Raw genomic sequence first — 20,037 nt, forward strand, 5'->3', positions numbered from 1 at the left:
GCGCGGCGCTGCCCCGCTCGGCCCGCTCGGCTGCGCTCGGCGGGACGCGGCACGGGCGGGCGGCCGGGCTGGTTCGGGCCGCGCCGCGCCGCCCCGCACAACTACCGCCACGCTGATACGAGGGGAGAAAGGGGGCGAGATGGCGTCCTGCGTGGGGAGCCGTACCCTGAGCAAGGACGACGTAAACTACCGCCTGCACTTCCGCATGATCAACGAGCAGCAGGTGGAGGACATCACGCTGGAGTTCTTCTACCGCCCGCACACCATCACCCTCCTCAGCTTCACCATCCTCAGCCTCATGGCCTTCGCCTTCACCAGGTGCGCGGCCGCCGCGGGGAGCCGCAGCCCCGCCCCTGGGTGCCGGCAGCCCCTGGGCGCTGGGAGTTCCCGGGCCGGGAATGGGGAGGGTCGGTGCCCGCCCTGGGGCGAGCAGGGGCAGCGCGGCTCCGGCCGTGCCGTGCCGTGCCGGGCCGTGCCTGCGGTGCGCTCCCCGGGCGGCTGCTGCACCGCCCGGCGCCGGCGCCCCCTGCTCCGGGCTGGATGGAGAGCGGGCATCCGCCTCTCCTTTCCAGAGCGGTTATCATCCCACTGCGTTTCCTGGGAACTTGTTAATCGTTTTGAGGATCTCTGCTAAAGTCTCTACTAAAATGTGTGTTTCAAGGAGTTGCCAGAAATGGGCTTTATTAGGCTATCGAGCAGCCCTGCAGTGACATCACTGGCGTAGATGATTTCCCGAGCGTGCGGTGGACGGCAGTGACCATTCTGTGGTACCGCTTCTGCACCGCACACTGTCTGTGGCCAGTCTCAGGTTGGCTCAGGCCCTGGCACGGGTGGGCTTAGCCACATCCTTGGCGCACCACAGGAAGGGAGGGCTCTGTGGGCATCACCCCTGCAGTCGTTCATGGCGATACTGCCGGGAACGGACAGGTTTTTCGGGAGCCTTGCTTGAAAACAAAGGGTGTAACAGTGCAGTCGGAGGGGGTATCCTGCATGTTTTTTGAAATTGTGTATACTTTTTATTGCCCCCCACTGGATGTGAAGATGACTGTATGATCCTCCTGTAGACTAAGTTGTGTAGTATGTAGGCAGTGATTCCTATGAGGTTTTGGCTAGGTAGTGCAGTGTGTTTTAGGCTTATTTAAACTTTTGTGGCACTGTGTGTACACAGTCATGGATTTCACTGGACTTGTGGCTTAAACTCTGATGGTGGCGAATCCGCCCTTGAAAGTGACCTTAAAACATTAATTCATGACAACTCTCCATTTGATGTAAGAAGATTATTATTTGTCACTAAGCCTGATACACAGTTCAGTGTGTAATGTTGTCTTATTCTAAGAATCCAAATGTTTAGTTTTCATCAGCTGTGAAATAATGGCCAAGCCTGGCTTAAGTTGAGACAGGGGCATAAGGAAAATAGTGTAACTGCAGATGGTCTGAGGTGTGCCTTTTCTTGTTTCAACATGTGTATGGCCCCAAGGGAGATACTTTTGGTGAGCACATCCCTTGTTCTACTTGGATCTCTTCTTAACTCCAAAATGAGAGACATATTTCTGTGCTCTGCTACAATGTTTAATTACAGACCTTTGCTACAAGTGCTCCTCGTCCCCTTGTCTGATCGCTTTTCTCCCTGAAGGGCTAATTTAGGTCAAAGTTCTGACTCACTAAGAAATTTTCATCACAGTGTCATTCTGGAGGATTAGTGGATTAATGGATTGCTCACCTTTGGGGAAGGAATTTTGCCATTAATTCTTTCAAGGAGAGGATGAGCTAAGAAGCAATTTCAGCACTTTGGAGTCTTCTAAGCCCAAATAAAATTGCTTCACTTCTGGGATGTTTGTTTGCATTTTTCCAAGAGAATTGCTGGTTTGTCTTTCCATTTGCTTTGCTGTCTTTCTAACTGACTTCAGTTTCATTTTCTTCCCTCTGTCTATCACTGCCTCACTTCCTGTGTTTAAACACCAGTTGACTTCTCTTTAACTCTCCTCTATTTCTTCTCTTCTCAGGTTGTAGAAGGTACTCTGGTTTTACTTTCTCCCCTCTCCTCCTTCTGCTATTTTCAGCTATTGTAGGAGTTTTGTAGATCTCCTGAGTGATACCAGAGTGCTTCCTCTGGGTCTCATTTGGGACACTATCCAAACCTTATACACTCTTTGAGAATCTGGGGAAGAGGAGATAATTTCCCACATGCTTTTACAGTCTGTGCTCCTTTCTATCAGCTTATTGCATTGACTGTACACTGACTCATGCAATAAGGTGGTGTTTAAGTTCATTTTCCCACTTTCTGGGTACAAGGCCCTGTAGACTTCCCTGTAAGGTGTCACAAATGATTCTTTGCTTCCCCTGTGCTGTCAGTTGTTCCGTAGCTCTCCTGGGCAGTTTGTTGACTGGGGGATTTTCTATGAGAGATTCATGCTGATGTTGTGAAGTAAAATTTATTTTTTCAGGAACTTCACCATAGACAGAGGAAATTCTGTGTTCCTTAAATTCTTGTCTCTTCTATAATTGCTTTGAGTCAAAATTATGTGAAGAGTTCTGAGACACTTAGGAAATGCTTTTCCCTTGTGTGTAGCAAGCCATACATAACATGAAGTCCTCCTTAGGATCACTGAGAGCGGCTGCTACTGTCTTTGAGCTGACAGATAAGGGTGAAACTGAACTTCAGATAGCAGGAATCTTCAGGTATGATGATAATAATAATAAGTCAAAAGAAATGTATGTTTTAATTTTTCTATATTAAAGTGGGGAATAGAGGGTAGTCTTTTCTTTAAAGCACATCCTTCTAGTGCTTCTGACAATGATTACAGCTTCCTTGGTTGTTTCCTGCTGAATGAGCCAGACACAGGCTCCTCTGCTTCCATCCTGTGCCTTGGGGCAGAGGTGGGGAGTGGCTCTAGCTTCCCCTGTCCTCTTCCACACTAGAAAGAGGTGCGGCCCTCTCTGAGCCAGGAGGCAACCGCAGGAGTGAGTCCTGGAGGGGATATTTTGTGGGACACAATAGGACTGAGAAGGGTGACAGACTGGTGGCTTCTGGGATGAAGCTGCCTGGGTTTGTGGAAGCAGGAGTAAGACCTGTAGGATGTAGGCCTTTTGTCTTCCCTGTCCCGTGATAAATGGGCTTGATTCAACTGGATTATTGTGTATTTAGGTTTGGCTGAGTTTATGGAAGATGTTTTTCCTCTTTCTCCCACACTCCAGATTTAGTGTCCTAGCTATTTTTTCCTCAATTGAGTATCTCCCCCTCATTTTTTTGTGATCTAATAACTCACTCATTGACATTTTTGTAATCTAGTGCTCTGTAGAAGAACAGAGGAGGGATAAAGATTATGCACCTTGTTTTTGTTTAAATTTCTTCTCTAAAAAGCCACAGAATTGATAAATGTCCTTGTAAAGTGGGTTAAAATTGAGAGAATTTTCATCTCTCCTCCTATGTAAGCATTATAAACCTTGCTTCTGCTGCATGAATACTTGTATCTCAAAATCAGACTCAACCATTCTCAGGCTAGGTAAGGAGATGATTTAGCTCATTTTCCCAATTGCAGCTTGTTGGGATTGCATCTTTCCCTTTGGCATTCCCCAAAATAGTTCTTCCAGGTAAACACTATAATTCTTATACCAGCTAGTGCGCAGTAGCAAGTTTCTTGCTCACACCTGTTCTTACCTCCTTCTGACAAGAAGATTGGATGTCTGTCCCTTGTTAAATGTATCTGCAAGCCAAAATAAAAAAATAAAATGCCTTGCCACTCACTTGGAATGAATTGCAGTTTAACACTGCATACATCTTTGTTGATTTTGGGGGGAAGTGGTGCCAACACGACTAGGAGAGCTTTTCTGAAGCTGAGTAGTACTCAGAATCCTGATATGCAAAGGTGAGGACCTTTAGTCTCACCTGGTGCAGCAGTTAAATGATGTGATCACGATATCTTTCTCTTTGTTGGCCGTGATTAATTGATGTGCTGCAACTGTAGTTATTTGTTCTATCTAAAAAAATAACAGTTCATCCTCTTGGTGGCAGCCATGACAGAATGTTCCAGTGTGTTATTTATGTGTTAAAAGAGGGATATGGTTTTGCTGTCTGAGGCATCAGAGCTGGAGGCTCTGTTGAGGAAGTGCACTGGATGGTGTGAGGTCTTGGGATTGCCAGGGGAGCCAGAGTTCAGCTCTGGGACCTGGAATTTATAGCTGGTATAAAGTGTCAGCCTGTGCATCATGGCTGCTGGGAAATGACTGGTAAAGCTGAACTCAGATGGTTTAGAAAAATGCTGTGGGGAGTCCCTAAGGCCTGCAGAGAAATCATTTGTGTTTAATGCACTTTTTCCTTCCATACATTTAAACTAACACAGTCCTTAAATGCCTCACAGTGATGAAAGCCTGCTGTGAAGCTGTTAAGGTTCAGTTTTGAGGAAAAGAAAAATAATTTGGCTAAGTGAGAAATATTTTCTAACTGCAGTGAGTATCTAATGTGGAGTGCATTTATGCTGTCATGGATTCTTTACTGAACCATCCAGAAATGTGACAGATGCTCTTCCAGGAAGAGCTTTATACCTTCAAAGTTTGCTAGGAATTCTTCTGTTATTGTGTTCTGAATAAATAAGCAAATATACTCAAATGAATAAACTAATCCTAAGTGCATGATAACTACCCAGATAGTAAAACTTGGACTTTAGCTGTAGTGGGTGATATATTATGAAATATTCACTGTTTATAGTATGATAGACTGAAGTTTGTCTGTTGTTAGAAAAGTTAGGTGAGGGTTATTTTGGTAATCTTCTACCTGCCTGAAAAGAAAGGGCTCTTTCAAGTTTGCCTCTGCCTTCCAAACTGAATTCTTAGGTCTCTCTTCTGGCTATAATTTAACAGTAGCACAACTAATGCATGATGCTATATTCAGAACTTTGGTTTAATAGATCTTGAAGCAAACTGATATTTTTCCTTGGATCTTTTTAGTTGTGCTGTGTCTCTGTTACAGATTCTAAGCTGGACATTCATTATTTCTAAAGAGTGATTGTAATCATTATTTCTGCCCTCATCTCTGGCATTTGATGTTGAGGATAGGCAAAGGGAAGTGAAGGGTATTGCAAGTAGCGCCAAAACAGCAGAAGGAAGCCTAGGAATTGCATCCAGGCTTCCAGAGGTTTTAGTTTAGGTGTAAAAGGAAAAGTTACTGTGTAAAAATAATTTGATGATGTTTCTGTAAGTATGAAAGCAGGAAGATTTTTTTCACCTTATATTAAATGTCGTTATTGCTTCTACATTTGTTTCTAACGATGCTAATATCTTGCATATGTTTACTAAATATTTAACCCTCTTGTAAGAAAGAGACATCCAGAAGTGTAGTGTGAAAATCATTCCATGCAATTACTGTCTTAACTTGTTACATAATGGGCATGCATATTTCTTATATTTAATTTCCATGTATTCTTTATTTAAATAATATATCTTGAGAGCCTTTTGACTTCATCCTTATAATATACTTTAATACTGTGTTGTCTGTCTCTTTAGGGATGATTCTGTACCAGAGGATAATATTTGGAGGGGTATCCTCTCTGTGATTTTCTTCTTTCTAATCATCAGTGTTCTAGCTTTTCCTAATGGTGAGTAAGGTTTATACAGCTTGTACTTCATGTTTTTTAAATGTGAGTTTCTCTTTATTGCCACTATATTTACTTTGGCTTTTATTTAAATACCAATTTTCAGTGTATTTTTTCTTTACTCATTTGAATTCTTTTATATTAAGGAACAGTCTAAAAATGGGTTGTAGTCATACTGAGCAGAGATATGTGTTATTTATAGTTTGTTATTTATAGTCTGTATTTAACAAGGAAGTCAAGTTCTCAAAATCAGTGTCCTATTTGCAGATGTGCAGTTGCAGCTCAGATTGTAAGTAATGATGCTAACAGACCCTTAAATAATGTTTAGGAGGACTTTGCCTCGGTGTGTTTTAAGAGAAGTGTAATTCTAAAAGTTCTCAGACACAACACCTTACCAGAAGATAGTAATAGAAATGGTTTAAGTTGCATTTACAATGTAAAACCGCAGTTGCTCAGTAGAAGTTAAAGCTGGATGAAAGTTTTGGTAATTGTGTGAGGAGCAGAAAGTATAAAAATGTAAGAACATTTGTGTGTCACTCAATTCTGTGGAAGAAATGCTTATACATGGTTTGTCTGTTTTGGTTTTTTAATGTTTGCTTATTCCTGTCAGCAAAATCGTGATTCTTGAGTTAAGTCTAAACTGTCTCACAGTTGGCAATGTTCAGGAAAAAACAGTGATCATGTTCAGGGCAGCTTTGTACTGCAGGTGGGATGTGTTTTTCTCATATGTTAAAAAACCTATGTGCACATTTTTCACAAAGTGCCACCTGAAAAACTGAATGCTAGAGAAAAAGGAGCTTTATGCACACAGTGGTGAAAGAGTGGTCTGCAGTGTGTGCTGAAAATATTTGTTGAACTACTTCTTGCTACCTAAATGTATGATTCATCTTTAGATGTTTTCCAGTTTCACCAGATTTACCTTCTCCACTGTTCATATTAGCTGAGAGGTTTTTAGTCTAATAAATCAGTTTCATCCCTGGCTCTAAAGTATAATTTGACATCAATAATTTGATGTCAATTTTGACATCAATAATTTGACACGAGTAAAGAGCATAGGTGTCTTCCTTCTTGTCAGCTATATATAAAGCTCAGTTTGGAAATTTCAGGAGGCCTGTTTGGTAACATTTCTTGTTGATCTGAAGGCTAAGCACCATGTTTCTTTGTTAACACAGACAAATTTGTATGGGGTATCTTAAATGGGAGCAAGCTGCAGTCTGGAAACCAGGTCAGGACATCCTGAGGTGACACCTGAGATGTGGTGTCTGCTGAACAAAAAGCATACTACTGTTCTGGACATGACTCCATAAAAACAGAGAAAAATTGTCTTCATGTTACCAACTGGTAGTCTCCTTTTTCCACCCTGAAATCTGCTGAAATTATTTTTTAACAGCATAGAGCTCCAGCTTTCAGGTGTATTACATAATTTGATGAAGAGCTGATCCATACTCATGCCACGTAGTCATATGCAATAGACTCAAAAATAAATCTTGTGGTTTTTACTGACTGTCTCCTAATAAGCTTTTTGTTTGCTGTCTATAGGACCCTTTACACGTCCTCACCCTGCTCTGTGGAGGATGGTTTTTGGTAAGTTTGTATTTCCAACTTTTGCATCAATTTTGCAGGACCTGCCTTTCTAGCTTTCTGATGAGTGGAATTGTCATGAGATATAATTGTGTGTCAAACTTGTGTGACTTGTGTGAATGTTACTTTCCTCCTGCTCCTGTGCAGTTGCTTATAATCTATTCTATAATCTATAGTTATGTTTGGGAGTATCATCGTAGTTATTCTATGTCAGGATGGTGTAAATGAAATCACAAAAAAGGGATCATTCATTTTGATACAGTTTTAATCCTATTTTGTGCTTCCCAGTCTCCTTCCCCCACACCTTTCCTACTGTCAGCTCTTCCAATCCCAGCTACTACATATACTGTCTGATTTCTAAACATAGTTTAGTAGTTGGTTTCTTTTCTTTATTGGCAAAATATGCTGTTACTTCATCTGTTTACTAAATTGTAGCATTGTATAAGTTAACATTTACTAATATTCTTGACATGTATATATTCATATTCTTTACTTATTTCATTAAAAGTACCTGTAAATATCAGTTGCATTCACAGTTCGAAAAATAATTCTGTTAGCTACAAAACTCACAAGTGAAATCCTGCTCCTTAAACATCTGAATTACACAGCAAAATCATGAGGAATTTTACTTTCAAATAATTCAGGGTTCACAGAGCATATGCTAAACTGCACATTTGATTATTTTTTTAGGCAAACTGAATGTTCCTCTCTCCTGCCACCTTATATCTAAAAATAAGTAGGTTCCCAAAGTAGCTGATTACTCATCTGTTGACATTGAGAGGATACTGCTGATTAGACAGTACTCATTAAACAAACCTGCTTCTTGGAAAGTTTGGGAAACACTATTCCTACTGCAAACACTAGGTCCTACTGCTCACTTCAAGTTTCACCACATTCTCAATGTTGATACTGTTATGGCTTGACCCCTGTACTTTTGGGGAAAGGCTGCATGCAAAATCAGGAGCAGCATTTTTCTCTGTCTAATTCTCCTTCTTCTGGTGTGGTTCATGTAGCTGTGTTTCAGTTCTCAGAACCCTTTGGTAGATGAAGGGCAGGACTGGTGCATCTTCAACATTTCCAGATGCACCCTGGTCTGCAGGCTGTGCTTCACTTAGCAGGGTGACATCTGTTGCCCTTGTGTTTCTGGGAGGGACTGCACAGGACCATACAGATACTTCCTGTGCATGTGTGTGTCTCTGAACAAAAGTTGCTTTCTGGTGTACACTGGGGGCTATCAGCACGTGAGTCCTGCTTATAGTTTAAAAGGCCTTTTTAGAATTGCTGCAGTTAATTTTGAATGGCAGATCCTAAGTTTATTCACATTAATCTTTCTGCTTTCCATGACATCGCTGCAGGATACTTTTGAGGCTCTGGAAATAGTGTTTGTATGCCTCCTTCAAATGTAGTCTTGGATATCTGGGAGTTTGTGAATAATGTAAAGATATGGTCCCAACAAAAGCTTCATCTTCCCACAGAGCTACACCTAGGACCCAACTTCTAATAAGTTTTTCTTTTTTTAAAAAAAATTCTTTATTCAGACTGGAGGGGAGAAATGGGACTCCCAAATGCAGCTGTCTTTCATAATTTATAGTGGTGTGAAAATAAATAATAATCATATTTATCTTTAAAAGGTTCAAGCACCAAATTTTCCAACTCACCAAAGTAACTCGGACATGCATTAGTTTATAATTGCTATCTATTACCAGCACAGCTCAGAAATGCCAGGTGGCATTATTAAATTGATCTTTATGTTGAAATCTGTGAAAAGGCTTAGGGACTTACATTAGTGAGACCAAGAATACTTAAAGCAAAGGACAGAGCTAATGCAATCCTGGATCCTAATGTATCTCTTACTAAGGAGCTTCCTGATCACAGCCTTGTTCTACACATGTCTAAATTGATTAGACTGATTTTGTTCATGCAGTTGAGCATGTGTTGTATCACTTGTCACAGGAGGGGATATGAAGGGCTGAGCGCTCAGACATTGCTATATGACTGGTGTCTCTTCTGGTTTTCTGTACGTAGCTGCTGCATATAGAAATTCATTTGAAGAACAGCTGTTTGAAAGTAGCTTTTTGAACTCTGTGTTCCAAGCAGTTTTGTGAGTGAGCATGATTTTAAAACTGAGTCTTTTTGCAGGTCTCAGCGTGCTTTATTTTCTGTTCCTGGTGTTCGTGCTCTTCCTCAACTTTGAGCAGGTAAAAGCAGTGATGTACTGGCTGGACCCTAATCTTCGATACGCCACAAGGGAAGCAGATATTATGGTATGTATCCATGGCATCTTACGGTACATACTTTAGGCATGTTTCATATGAGTGGGAATGGATAAATCTGAATTTGTTGTCATGAGCAGTGCAAGTTTGTGCCTATACTTGACAGAGTCAACAAGTTCTTTGTGTCAACAATTTATTTACATTGAAATCAGCTGGTGTGAAAAAGAGTCTTCTGAGAATATTTTTTTTCCTAATGTTGATGTTTGGATGAGTGTGCAGTTTGGAATAGGATATATGTTTGCAGTGGGGTGCCTTTGGATGTTTTTTGATAATAGATATGAGCATGGATACTGAAAATAGACTTAGCAAGGCAGTGTCTAAAAGCCTGTATGGTATGTGTCCCAGATCAGAGTTTTTGATGCCACAGTACTGCACTCAAAGAGCTTTGGTCTCATCTTGTTGCTCTGAGCTTAGTACATTACTGTCATGCTATGGAGCTTGTGGAGTACATGTTTGTATGGCAACTGCAGGACTCTGCTCCCTTCCAGTCAGTCAGCAACTGTGCACTGATGCTGTTACCATTGGGAAATTATTTCCATAGACCATAACCTGGAGTGGTATAGAAAGCCTGGCTTGTTCTGCTCACTGAGCAGCTTGCAAAGAGTTTTCCGTATGGAGAACATTCTCCTTCAGGTGGGGACACGCACACAGGGAGCTGAGCTTGTAAAAGGAGGCCTGGGAGGAGAGTGTGAGTTATGCAGGGAGGCAAGCAGAGTACAGTGTGAGCAGTTGGGCACCAAGCAGAAGAGGAGGCTGCATGGGGAGGCAAGAGTTGCCAGTCTTGCCCTCCTCATTGTCACATCAAATTACTCCTCACCATTTGACCAACATGCTCCCTTGGCCTTGGGTTTGTGCATCTGTCCACCATGGTCATCTGTTGACTGCTGGGTGCTTCTATAGGGCTCATGCCTCATGAGTAGGGAAATTGACTGGTTGTCTTTCACACGTGGCAATTTACTGCTTATGCAAACCAATGCACAGCACCTCATCAGCAGTGGCTGCAAACCCGTGCCCTGTAGCACATGGGGGAATGGAAATCTTTACAGGGCAGTAAGCTCATGTTGGCTGATTGATGGTGAGGGCTGCGTGCAGGCTCCTTGCCTGGAAAACTGCATTCAGGTACTGCAGCTCAGCCTGTCAGCAGTACGTGCTGTGCAGCTCTGGGCTGTGACTTTGGGTTCTGCGAGGAACCTCCTGTGCTGCTGGAGAGGTGAGGGCAGCCTGCCCTTAGGATGGGGGGTGGACACATGCCTAAATGGAGCCCCAGCACCGGTGTCAGTGGTGTTGCTGAGCAACAAAAGGGTGCTGAGACAAGGAGTTTGTGGGTTTGTCAGATTCATCTGGCTCTCCTGTCATCTAAATTAGAAATAGATTCTAACCAGGGGAGGACTAGTATTACTACTGGCACAGAATCACAGTACAGCAGATTCCCTGACTGTAGCAGTCAGTGGAAACCTGCCCTGGCCTGCTTTGCAATCCAGATATTGTCATTTGAAGTTGGAGTAAATTTTTAAAGTGCAGCTGTAATGAAGGCTGCAGCTTGGTCGCTTGCACAGGACTAGCAAAGTTGCTTGGGTAGAAAAAAAAATCAACACATTTCACTGTATGGCTGGCAGAACTGCAGCTGGAAAAATGAGATAGAGAGGAAAAAGCCCCAGTAAAAATAAAAGAAAAAAGCAAGAGCTATGGAAAAAAAAACTTACTTTTGGAGTAGCCTCATTGTGTTCACTCATCATAGGTTTCATGGTGTAGCAAGGATCCTGCACCTTCTATGGTGTATTCTGTGCTTCTCATGCTGGCAAAGGAGCCAGTTTCAGTTGTCCTGGTGCACTAAAGCTGCAGGTTTACCATCCTTAGAACAGGTATAGTGCACCTTTCTCTGACCAGCATCACAGGCATGCACAAGAAAGCACCAGCAGGAAGGGTTACTTAAGAGAAACCTACGCAACTCCTATCATCCCACAATGGGACTTGGCTGCCTGCTGATAGATTTATATGAAATTGTGCATTCTTCTCTTTGTGGTGGCCAGGATTTAAATCTTTCTCTGCTATCTCATCTTTAACTTGATTAGTGTTCATTTGTGCAGGATTAGCAATAGTTCTGGCCTGAAAGAGAATTCTTGATTTAACAGCGCTGAGCAGTGCTGAGTTGTCACCTGTAGGTGGCAATGTGTATTTTAGGAGGAATGAAGAGCAGAGATTTTTTTAAAAATGTGTGTTTCCTGTTAGGAATAGTTCAGTTTGTGCCCAGTGATGAGACAGAACCCCACAACTGCAGCCTCCTGATGGCATAAATTTTTCTTTTTGGGCAGTGTTTTCTAGTACTTGCTGTATAACATGTTGAGAACCCGGTTCCTTTGTCATTGGTGACTAGAATATTAATTAGTATTCTTAAGGAATCTGCTGCTCATCTGCAAAAAACGTTTGCAAGTTCCCTTGATCTTCCCCTAATTTTTTTTTCAATCTAAGCCTGTGACTGAATGTCCTCAATATGAATGGGTTCTGGGAAATTGCTTTCATGAGGAAAATGAGACACAAAAGATACTCAAGTAAACATTGACATAAGTAACATTACATCAGAAACTGAGGAGGATTAGCCACTAATGAGCCACATCTGAGTACCAGACAGCATGAATGTGGAGAAAGGTGGCTATTTCAAATCAAGACTCCAAAGGAAGGCAAATAAGTATTTTCTGGAGTATTGTTTGCTAGTTTTATTGTTATAGATTTACTGGTTTTGTTGCTTCTCTGTCACTTAGGAAATACATTCTTCTTCAGGCGTCAAGGTCCATTCTGTTTCCCTTTAAATTAGAGCTGTACTATGATGGCATTGAGTCTTAATACTGGAAGTTTTCTGCCACAGTTTAGAAGGATAAGAAAATGAAATAATGCTAATTTTAATACCTTATAATTCCAGGCTTAATGCACTGGATGGAAAGATGTTTCTTCTTTCTGAAGTTGTGTGTTGATGGAGTAACTTTGTTCTGGGTTTTTTTCTTTTCATAACAGGAGTATGCAGTGAACTGTCATGTTATCACCTGGGAGAGAATCCTCAGCCACTTTGATATATTTGCTTTTGGACATTTCTGGGGCTGGGCTATGAAGGCTTTGCTGATCCGCAGCTATGGGCTCTGCTGGACTATTAGCATCACCTGGGAGCTCACTGAGGTAGGCCACTTTCATCTTAATGATCAGCAAAGGGAAGAGATGTGAATTGTTCTTGGGGGAAGAGTGAATGTTACTAGAAGGATGGCTCTCTATTTCTCAGTATAGGTTTACCTTTTAAGTCTTATAAACCAGATGCTGAGTAATTTATGCAGCTGAATGAACAGACAACAGACAACAACAAGCTGGGTTTTATGTAAGTGATTTATTACTGCTTGAATAGAAAGGAAGTCTCATTCAGCCTATTTGTGCCATTCATAATTTATTTTCTGCTGTTATGGGGATCATACTACTTTTTCTACTTCACATATTTCCTGATTCAGAGTAACTATTCTTTTTCACCTTGGAATATTTGTGATCTACTCTCTTGATCCCTGTACCTCAACAGCAATACCACACATACAACAATATCACACATTGTGTATAGTTATGCATCATGTACAAGTGAAATGGAGTTGAGGGATCTTCTTGATGTAAACACCTGAACTTAGTCTTTAAAATCAGTTTTCTGTAAAGCTTGCTGTCTTGAGAATGCTTGGCTTATCTGACAAAGCATTTGTGAATTTAGAAACATAGGTAAGGATTTATTAGTCTAAAATTAAATTTTGTGTTTGAAAATCTTGGTGCTGTGAGTTCATCTTCAAAATGTGTTTTTGTTCTGTGGCATTGAAAGATACTGTGTTTTCTAAGTGATCTTGAAATTGCTCAAGTACCCATTCACAGAAAACACCTTGGCTAGTTGTTGTACTAATTTTTTCCCTCTGGAAAAGAATGTATTTGGATTTGCTTCACTCATACTCTTATTATTCATCACACAATCCTTGTCTTCAATTTGACACACCATCAGGTGTCTAGTATTCCCCTTGTTGGAAGGCAGATTATTGGAATAGATAATGTGTTGGACAAGGTTCAAAACACAGATATGTTATCACCATTCAAATGGATTTTTGGTAAATCAGATAATTCAGGAGAGTAATTAGAAACCTCCAGAAGTTATCAGGGCAGTTACTTAGGGATTTAGCTGAGTTTTTCCTATTAGCATTCACAGATTGCAGCCAGCTCCTTGTTCTGAAATGGGAAACTTGGCTCATGTTCCATACTGTTGGATTAAAGTTGGGAAGCAGGCAGAGCTTGGTCTCCTATTGTAAGAAAGCAGCCAGAGAACCTTAGATGCTGTCAGGCTAACACCTGTGCTCTGGGTCTTGCTGCCTCATTATCTGTAAATTCTGGTGTCTTTGCCTGGATCTGACTGACATTTGTAGGCTATCGCCCCTCTCAGGCTAAATTAATTAAAAATATGAAAGGGAAACTTTACCAGGACAATGAACAACACTGTATCACTTGGTTCCTGAAGAGAAACTCAAATCTCCTTTTTTGTAAAGGTTGAAATCCACATAGCTTTGTCAAAAAAAAAAACAACTGCTTTTGATACAATTTTGCAAGAGTTTTCACAGGAATTGTCATTGCCAGTATTAGTCACTGTAATGTACTGTAAATAGGCCAGGATTCATTCCTGTTGTATACAGAAAACATTCTTGTTCCTTTTCTCAAATCTGATTTTTTTCAGTACTTTATGCTTACATCTCTGAACAAAAAATACTTTATTACAAAATCATACCAATAATCTTCCACAGCCACGGTGTACGTCCATTAACTGACAAGAATTGCACTGTGTTTGTGGAGGTACATTCTTCAGTTTGCTATGTATTTTGTTAATTATCTCCTTGAGTATTGCAGAGGCACTGCTTAAATCTGTCTTGATTTCCTGTCCATAGATAACTTTTCCAGTCTGTTTTTCTGGATTGCAGTGATTTTTCTCATAGAATAAGAGAATAAAATTATCTTTCTTAAATGAGAAAGAAACATATTTTACCAAGAGCTAGAAACAGATTCATTCTATCTTGCCTTAACTGGCCAGTTGTTCCCCTCACTGCATCAGTAGAGTGGAATGTCCTCTTAACTTCTTGAGTCATTCTGTATTAAGTGTAGCAGCAAAGCTTGCTGAAATGTTGTCTGAAATGTTGTTGAACTCTTAAGTTTTTTACAGCCACTAAATTTCCTGAAAATAGACTTTCAAAATAAAGAAGTCCTGTGTCCTGAACACCACCATGCTTTATTACTGACAGCTTTTACAAATGCATCCATTTTACTTGCTGCATCTTGTGGCTGGTTTAGAAAACATACCAGCTAGAACTACTTAGCAAAAATGAAACAAAGATTCTCTTAATTTTATTTTTTTAAAGCACAAACCACCTTATTTCATCCAAGAAATGCAGTAGTTCTGCTTGTTTCATACATTTCTATTAATGTATCGTGTATCATCTTTGAGAAACTGACAGCTGCACGATATCCTTGTATACAGCATAGCCTCAGCAGGAAACAGTGAGAAGGAAACCTCTGATACCTTGTGTGAATTTGTTCAAGGCCTTCTGAAGTTAATTGAAGGATGTCCATCAAGTTTCAGTGGCTGTGGCTCATGCCCTTGAAGTATGCTGTGTACTGAAAAGCTGATTTTTGAATGGGTACTTTAAAAGTGAATTTATATTAATTGTATGCTGTTCCTCACCCAGAGTCTTTTTGCTGTATTCTGCAGCTCTTCTTCATGCATCTTCTGCCTAATTTCGCTGAGTGCTGGTGGGATCAAGTCATTTTGGACATCCTTCTTTGTAACGGGGGTGGCATCTGGTTGGGCATGGTAGTTTGTCGTTTCTTGGAGATGAGGACCTATCACTGGGCAAGCTTCAAGTAGGTCTAAATTAAAGCTTGATAAGAATTGTTTTGCATGTATAAAAGTAGCATGGAATCTGCCTGTGCTAACAGTGCTGTAATTTTATTTTAGATGTTAAATATCAGTGTCATAGCAATGTTCCTGTATGTATATGTTTGTAAATGTGACTGTATATATGGATTTCCTTTGCAATTTTAAGTTACAAGCACTGATGCCAATGGACAATACAAAATAGTAAAGCTATTTGCATTTTCAGTTTATTTTGTATACATAAAACTTTGAGGAAGTCAGGAAGCAAAACAAATTGTGATTGTTTTCTCATCACACCTTTTTTAACTAGATTTGGGCTCACCTTGGTGATGTATTAGTGTGGCAGTCTGTCAGCACTAGTTGTAATTGCAGTAAGGGCATGGGGCTGATGGTACCTGTGCTGTGAATTGCTTTACCTCATTGCTGACCTTCTTAAATAAATGGAGTAATTGTAAAATAAAGAGGCATTTGCTGTGTAAAAGGGCAACAGCTTATGGCTTAGTATGTCAGTTCCTCACTGTCCAGGTGTGGTTTCTTCATAGGTTTTTGCCCCTCTCCTGCCTTCTTCCCTGCTAGCTGGTAGTAAGCATGGTTATCTGCACATTACCATAGTATGCATGAAACAGGGTCAAGTGCAGTGAATTGCCTTGAGAGATGGAAAAGGAATTTAGATCTTAACTTCCAAATTTGTACCTTGTGTGAATTTCTGTACTGCTTTCTTTTTTTACTCACAGATTTGTTAATTACTCTAAGAACCGTACAGCCTTTTGTCTGAATTCAGTTTTCCTGCATTTCTATTAGAGTTGATGGTCCTTCTGTTTTTAGAGGGTTCACTAAAAGTTTTAACAGCAGGCTTTCTATGGCACAACTAGTCTTTACTGTCTTTGTGGAATAATTTTTCCTCATGTTCTTTTAAATGCTTGAGTAGATTTTTCTGACCTTTAACATGAAGATGCTGCTTCATGAGAATGAGAAGCTTTTGCTTGTGCCCTTTTAGTTTATTTTTCTTTCTTTTTTTCATTTAATAAATACTGATCTTAAAGTTTAGAAGATTCTCCCTAATCTAAGCTCTCTCTAGCCTAGAAAAACACAAATATTGGAGATATAAAATCTGAGGATATTTTGGATTTTTTTTTTCTAGAAGGGCCAGAGAAATAACAGGGTGAAAAATGGCTTCTAGTCCTGCTAGTCTTCCTTCAGAAGAGGAAGCTCTGAGTTTTTCTTAGATTCTGTGTCCTTTGGATGCTGTTGCTTATCAGAATTAATATTATCAAAAGCAACAATCAGTAGCATGTCAGATGAGCCTGCATTAAAATCCCCTTTAAAAATGGAATTTTAATGCTTTCTAGCTTTTAACAGTGTTATCACACCTCTCCAGGAGGTCCACATGCATCTGCTATCAGAACAGCTGGGCTTATGTGTGCTGGAGGTGTAGTGTTATTAAGCCTGTGGAGCCAGTCCCTGATACAAATAATGAATAATGAATCTGACAGATTCTTGAAGGATTGATGTCAGTGGGCTCTAGAACAAGGAGTGTTTGGGGTAGGAGCAGTGGCAACATAAACTAGGAAGAAATAACCTCTAGATTTTCCAAGGAAGTTGCAGAATTGCTGTCCTCGTTTCTTTGTGAAGAGAATGATAAATGTGTTTTGCAGTTAGTTTCTGAGTTATTGACTGAGGATAGAGAAGGGTAGACTTTATAGCAGAATACACACCTTGACCGAAATGCTTAATAGCTTATTTTTCTGAATCCCCCCTTGCCTGGTACATAGTTGTGTCTGAGAGGATCTCTGCTGACCAAAAAAATGTGATTGTTCCTCAGAAACATCAGTAACAGTGCTGTTGCTTTTTTGGGTTTTTCCTTCTGGCATATTCCTTGTATTTACTCCAGCCATTATTTTTCCCAGGGACATTCACACAACCACAGGGAAGATCAAAAGAGCTGTGTTACAGTTCACCCCAGCCAGCTGGACCTATGTCCGCTGGTTTGACCCAAAGTCTTCATTTCAGAGAGTGGCTGGAGTCTACCTTTTCATGATTATTTGGCAGGTAAGAAATCAATTCTGGGAAATCAGAGCTGCCATCAGCTCAGTTACTTGCTGGCTATGTTGGACTAAAAAATATTCTGATGGAGTGTATGTCTGTTACTGAAGTACGCAGTTAAATGAATTGATAATGAGGAATTGGACAGGGCACTTTCATGGGAGTTATGTGGTAGTTCAGGAGTGTAATTACAGAATCTGTGGAAAAAGCCAAATATTACAGATTGCTGTATTGGCTTTTTGCATTTGACACAGATTTAAAAACTGCTAGTCAGTAGAGTTTAGGTGGTGGAATTTTAATATATTTTGATTTTGTTGTGTTGATGGGATGGGGATTAAGTTTGGTTTGTGTGGGGGGTGTGTATTTGTTTCCCTTTGCTTTTCCCGGATTTTTTTCCTTTCCCATTGACAGTTGAATGGATCAGTGATACTCAGAATACTGTCATTGATCCAGCAAGACTCTATAGTGTGTCACAAATGCTTTAAACTAAAACTTTTGTGATTTTTAAAAAAAATTCTTAATTTTGTGTCTTAAAGGAAAACCATAAATATTTGATACAGTTGTTTGAGGATTTTGTTTTTTAATATATGATCTCTTCTGCTTCTCTCCCAAAATTGCCTTGGTTATTTGTACTTGATTTAGGGCATGCAAGCTATTAGAATATCTCTACAGGATGAATTAGTGTCTGGTCCCTTAATGAGTTTTGGGAAGGAGAGCAAATATTTTGATAGAGGTTTTTAGGGGAGAATTTTTTGTTTTACTGGTATATTACTGCTTGTCCTAGCAAAAGACAGAGCAGGAATTTCTTATGTTTTAGTTTCCATATTAATCTTTGCACATTTTCTGTACTAACTCATTAGGAGTTGTGTAAGTTGAACACTATTAACTAGCTTTTTTTTTGATCTAGCTAACTGAGTTGAACACATTCTTTTTGAAACATATCTTTGTGTTCCAAGCAAGCCACCCTTTAAGCTGGGGGAGAATTCTCTTCATAGGAATCATTACAGCACCCACTGTCAGGTAATTTTTTTGCTTCAGTGTTTTTTTCAGTTTAAAGTAACTTAACTTCTAGGCATCCAAGAACTACATATAGTTTGTGAATAAGTATGGCACATTTCACAAAATGTATGCTTTTGCCACCATGAAATGGAAAACAATCATCTCTTGTCAATAAAATGTATTTCCTCACAAATAAACTAATGAGGTAAAATGTACATGACAGCTGTGTTGCCATAGGGGTGCAGAGCCAGTCTGTTCCTTCTCCTGATTGTGTAGCATCTCCCTGTTTTGTGAGGTAGCTGCATATGTTATCCTTGAGGACTGCATCTGAAAGTATTCAAGTTAATGAGTCAGGTGCTCCCAAAAGTGAAGAGGAAAAACAGAGCTCTTGATTTTTCTAACAGCTCCTGATTGTGGTTGAGCAGTAGCTTATTGTGGGAACAGAGCAGTATTTATGCAGCATTGACAGCTGTATAGGAACATGGATCTGCTTTTGGTCATGCATGCCATTTTACCTTGTTAGCAAAGTTCCTTAATTTTCTTTTTTTCCCCATTCCATAGTTGGAGGTAGACAGAATGCACACAGATCTGAAGTTAGAAGCAGAGAATTCCCTCTTCATGTCCAAAGTGAAGTTACCTTGGACAGTTAAATGGCAGCCATGAATTGGTTTATTCCTCAAATAGTGTTTTAAGTTATGTGCAGTGATTTCACACTATTAATTAAATCACCCAGAATACCCTGTGAATTCTTGTGTAGGTGAATTTGTATTGTTTTTGTTTCCTTTGTAGCACTTGCACTCCTGTAGAAGTCTTTATTCTTTAGCGGTTCTTGTATTGTTGGAGTAATAACACTTGTCTTCTCCATCTGTCAGTGGAAATCAGAAACTGAGAACAGAAACTTTGGTTCCACTTCTTTGGAATTCCCCTCTCCAAACTCTTAAATTTCTGGAGCATAGAGAGCAGACCAGAATGGTCTTGATACTGTTTTCAGAACAGTGAAAAATTCTACTGTTCTTGAGAAGAAAATATGCCAGTGGTTAGACCATTCAAACATAATATGGAATAGCCATATTTTTTAAAGATTCAAGCCCACATTTCTCAAGAAAATGTGGTTGTTAATAAATAAAAGATGAACTGTGGAAAAAAAATTAGGGATTCTCTAATGCTTTTGAAACTGTTGCAGTTTGCCTATAAGAATTGGAGATTCAGTGGAGAGACAGGAGACAAATGTTGCTGGCCTACTAGTTTGGGTGCTTTCCCAGTCCTTGCTTTCAGGATTGTTTTCTGTGTTGTCTCAAGCTATTTGATATGTGATAATCTGTCCTACTAGAATTGAAGCCATCTGGTAGACATCCAGAATGATTGCATGTGAATTTAACCATCAGCACTTCATTTTCACTATAGATACATCCGTAACACAATTTTTTTTCTAAATGTAAATATTCTGGTGACTTTCAACTTCACTGAAGAATTTTCTTTCTTCCCTTCTCAGGCAATACTATGCTTACCTCACAGACACACAGTGCAAGAGGGTGGGAACTCAGTGCTGGGTGTTCGGGTAAGTGTTCTTGCTGCATTCCTGAAGCACTTGGACAAGTGTCAAGGATGGGTCCAGCACAGGAACAGGCAG

General features: G+C 40.2%; 1 protein-coding gene across 2 annotated transcripts in view; it reads left to right on the forward strand.

The window, feature by feature from the left end:
* The first annotated feature begins 25 nt into the window (after positions 1 to 25).
* PTDSS1 (phosphatidylserine synthase 1) overlaps positions 26 to 20,037 on the forward strand; it is a 28,525-nt gene continuing 8,513 nt past the window's right edge. Inside the window, exons 1-9 of one of the 2 annotated variants that reach the window (XM_059864188.1) lie at positions 26 to 318; positions 5,500 to 5,591; positions 7,128 to 7,172; positions 9,309 to 9,433; positions 12,452 to 12,610; positions 15,201 to 15,352; positions 17,273 to 17,414; positions 18,316 to 18,428; positions 19,900 to 19,965. In XM_059864188.1, the coding sequence (XP_059720171.1) occupies positions 140 to 318; positions 5,500 to 5,591; positions 7,128 to 7,172; positions 9,309 to 9,433; positions 12,452 to 12,610; positions 15,201 to 15,352; positions 17,273 to 17,414; positions 18,316 to 18,428; positions 19,900 to 19,965 (1,073 nt within the window). In that variant the 5' untranslated portion in view covers positions 26 to 139. The remainder of the gene's footprint in view (positions 319 to 5,499; positions 5,592 to 7,127; positions 7,173 to 9,308; positions 9,434 to 12,451; positions 12,611 to 15,200; positions 15,353 to 17,272; positions 17,415 to 18,315; positions 18,429 to 19,899; positions 19,966 to 20,037) is intronic. The other variant, XM_059864198.1, reaches the window with a different exon arrangement.

Source organism: Haemorhous mexicanus, chromosome 1, assembly GCF_027477595.1.
Source record: "Haemorhous mexicanus isolate bHaeMex1 chromosome 1, bHaeMex1.pri, whole genome shotgun sequence".
NCBI classification, from domain to species: Eukaryota; Metazoa; Chordata; class Aves; order Passeriformes; family Fringillidae; genus Haemorhous; species Haemorhous mexicanus.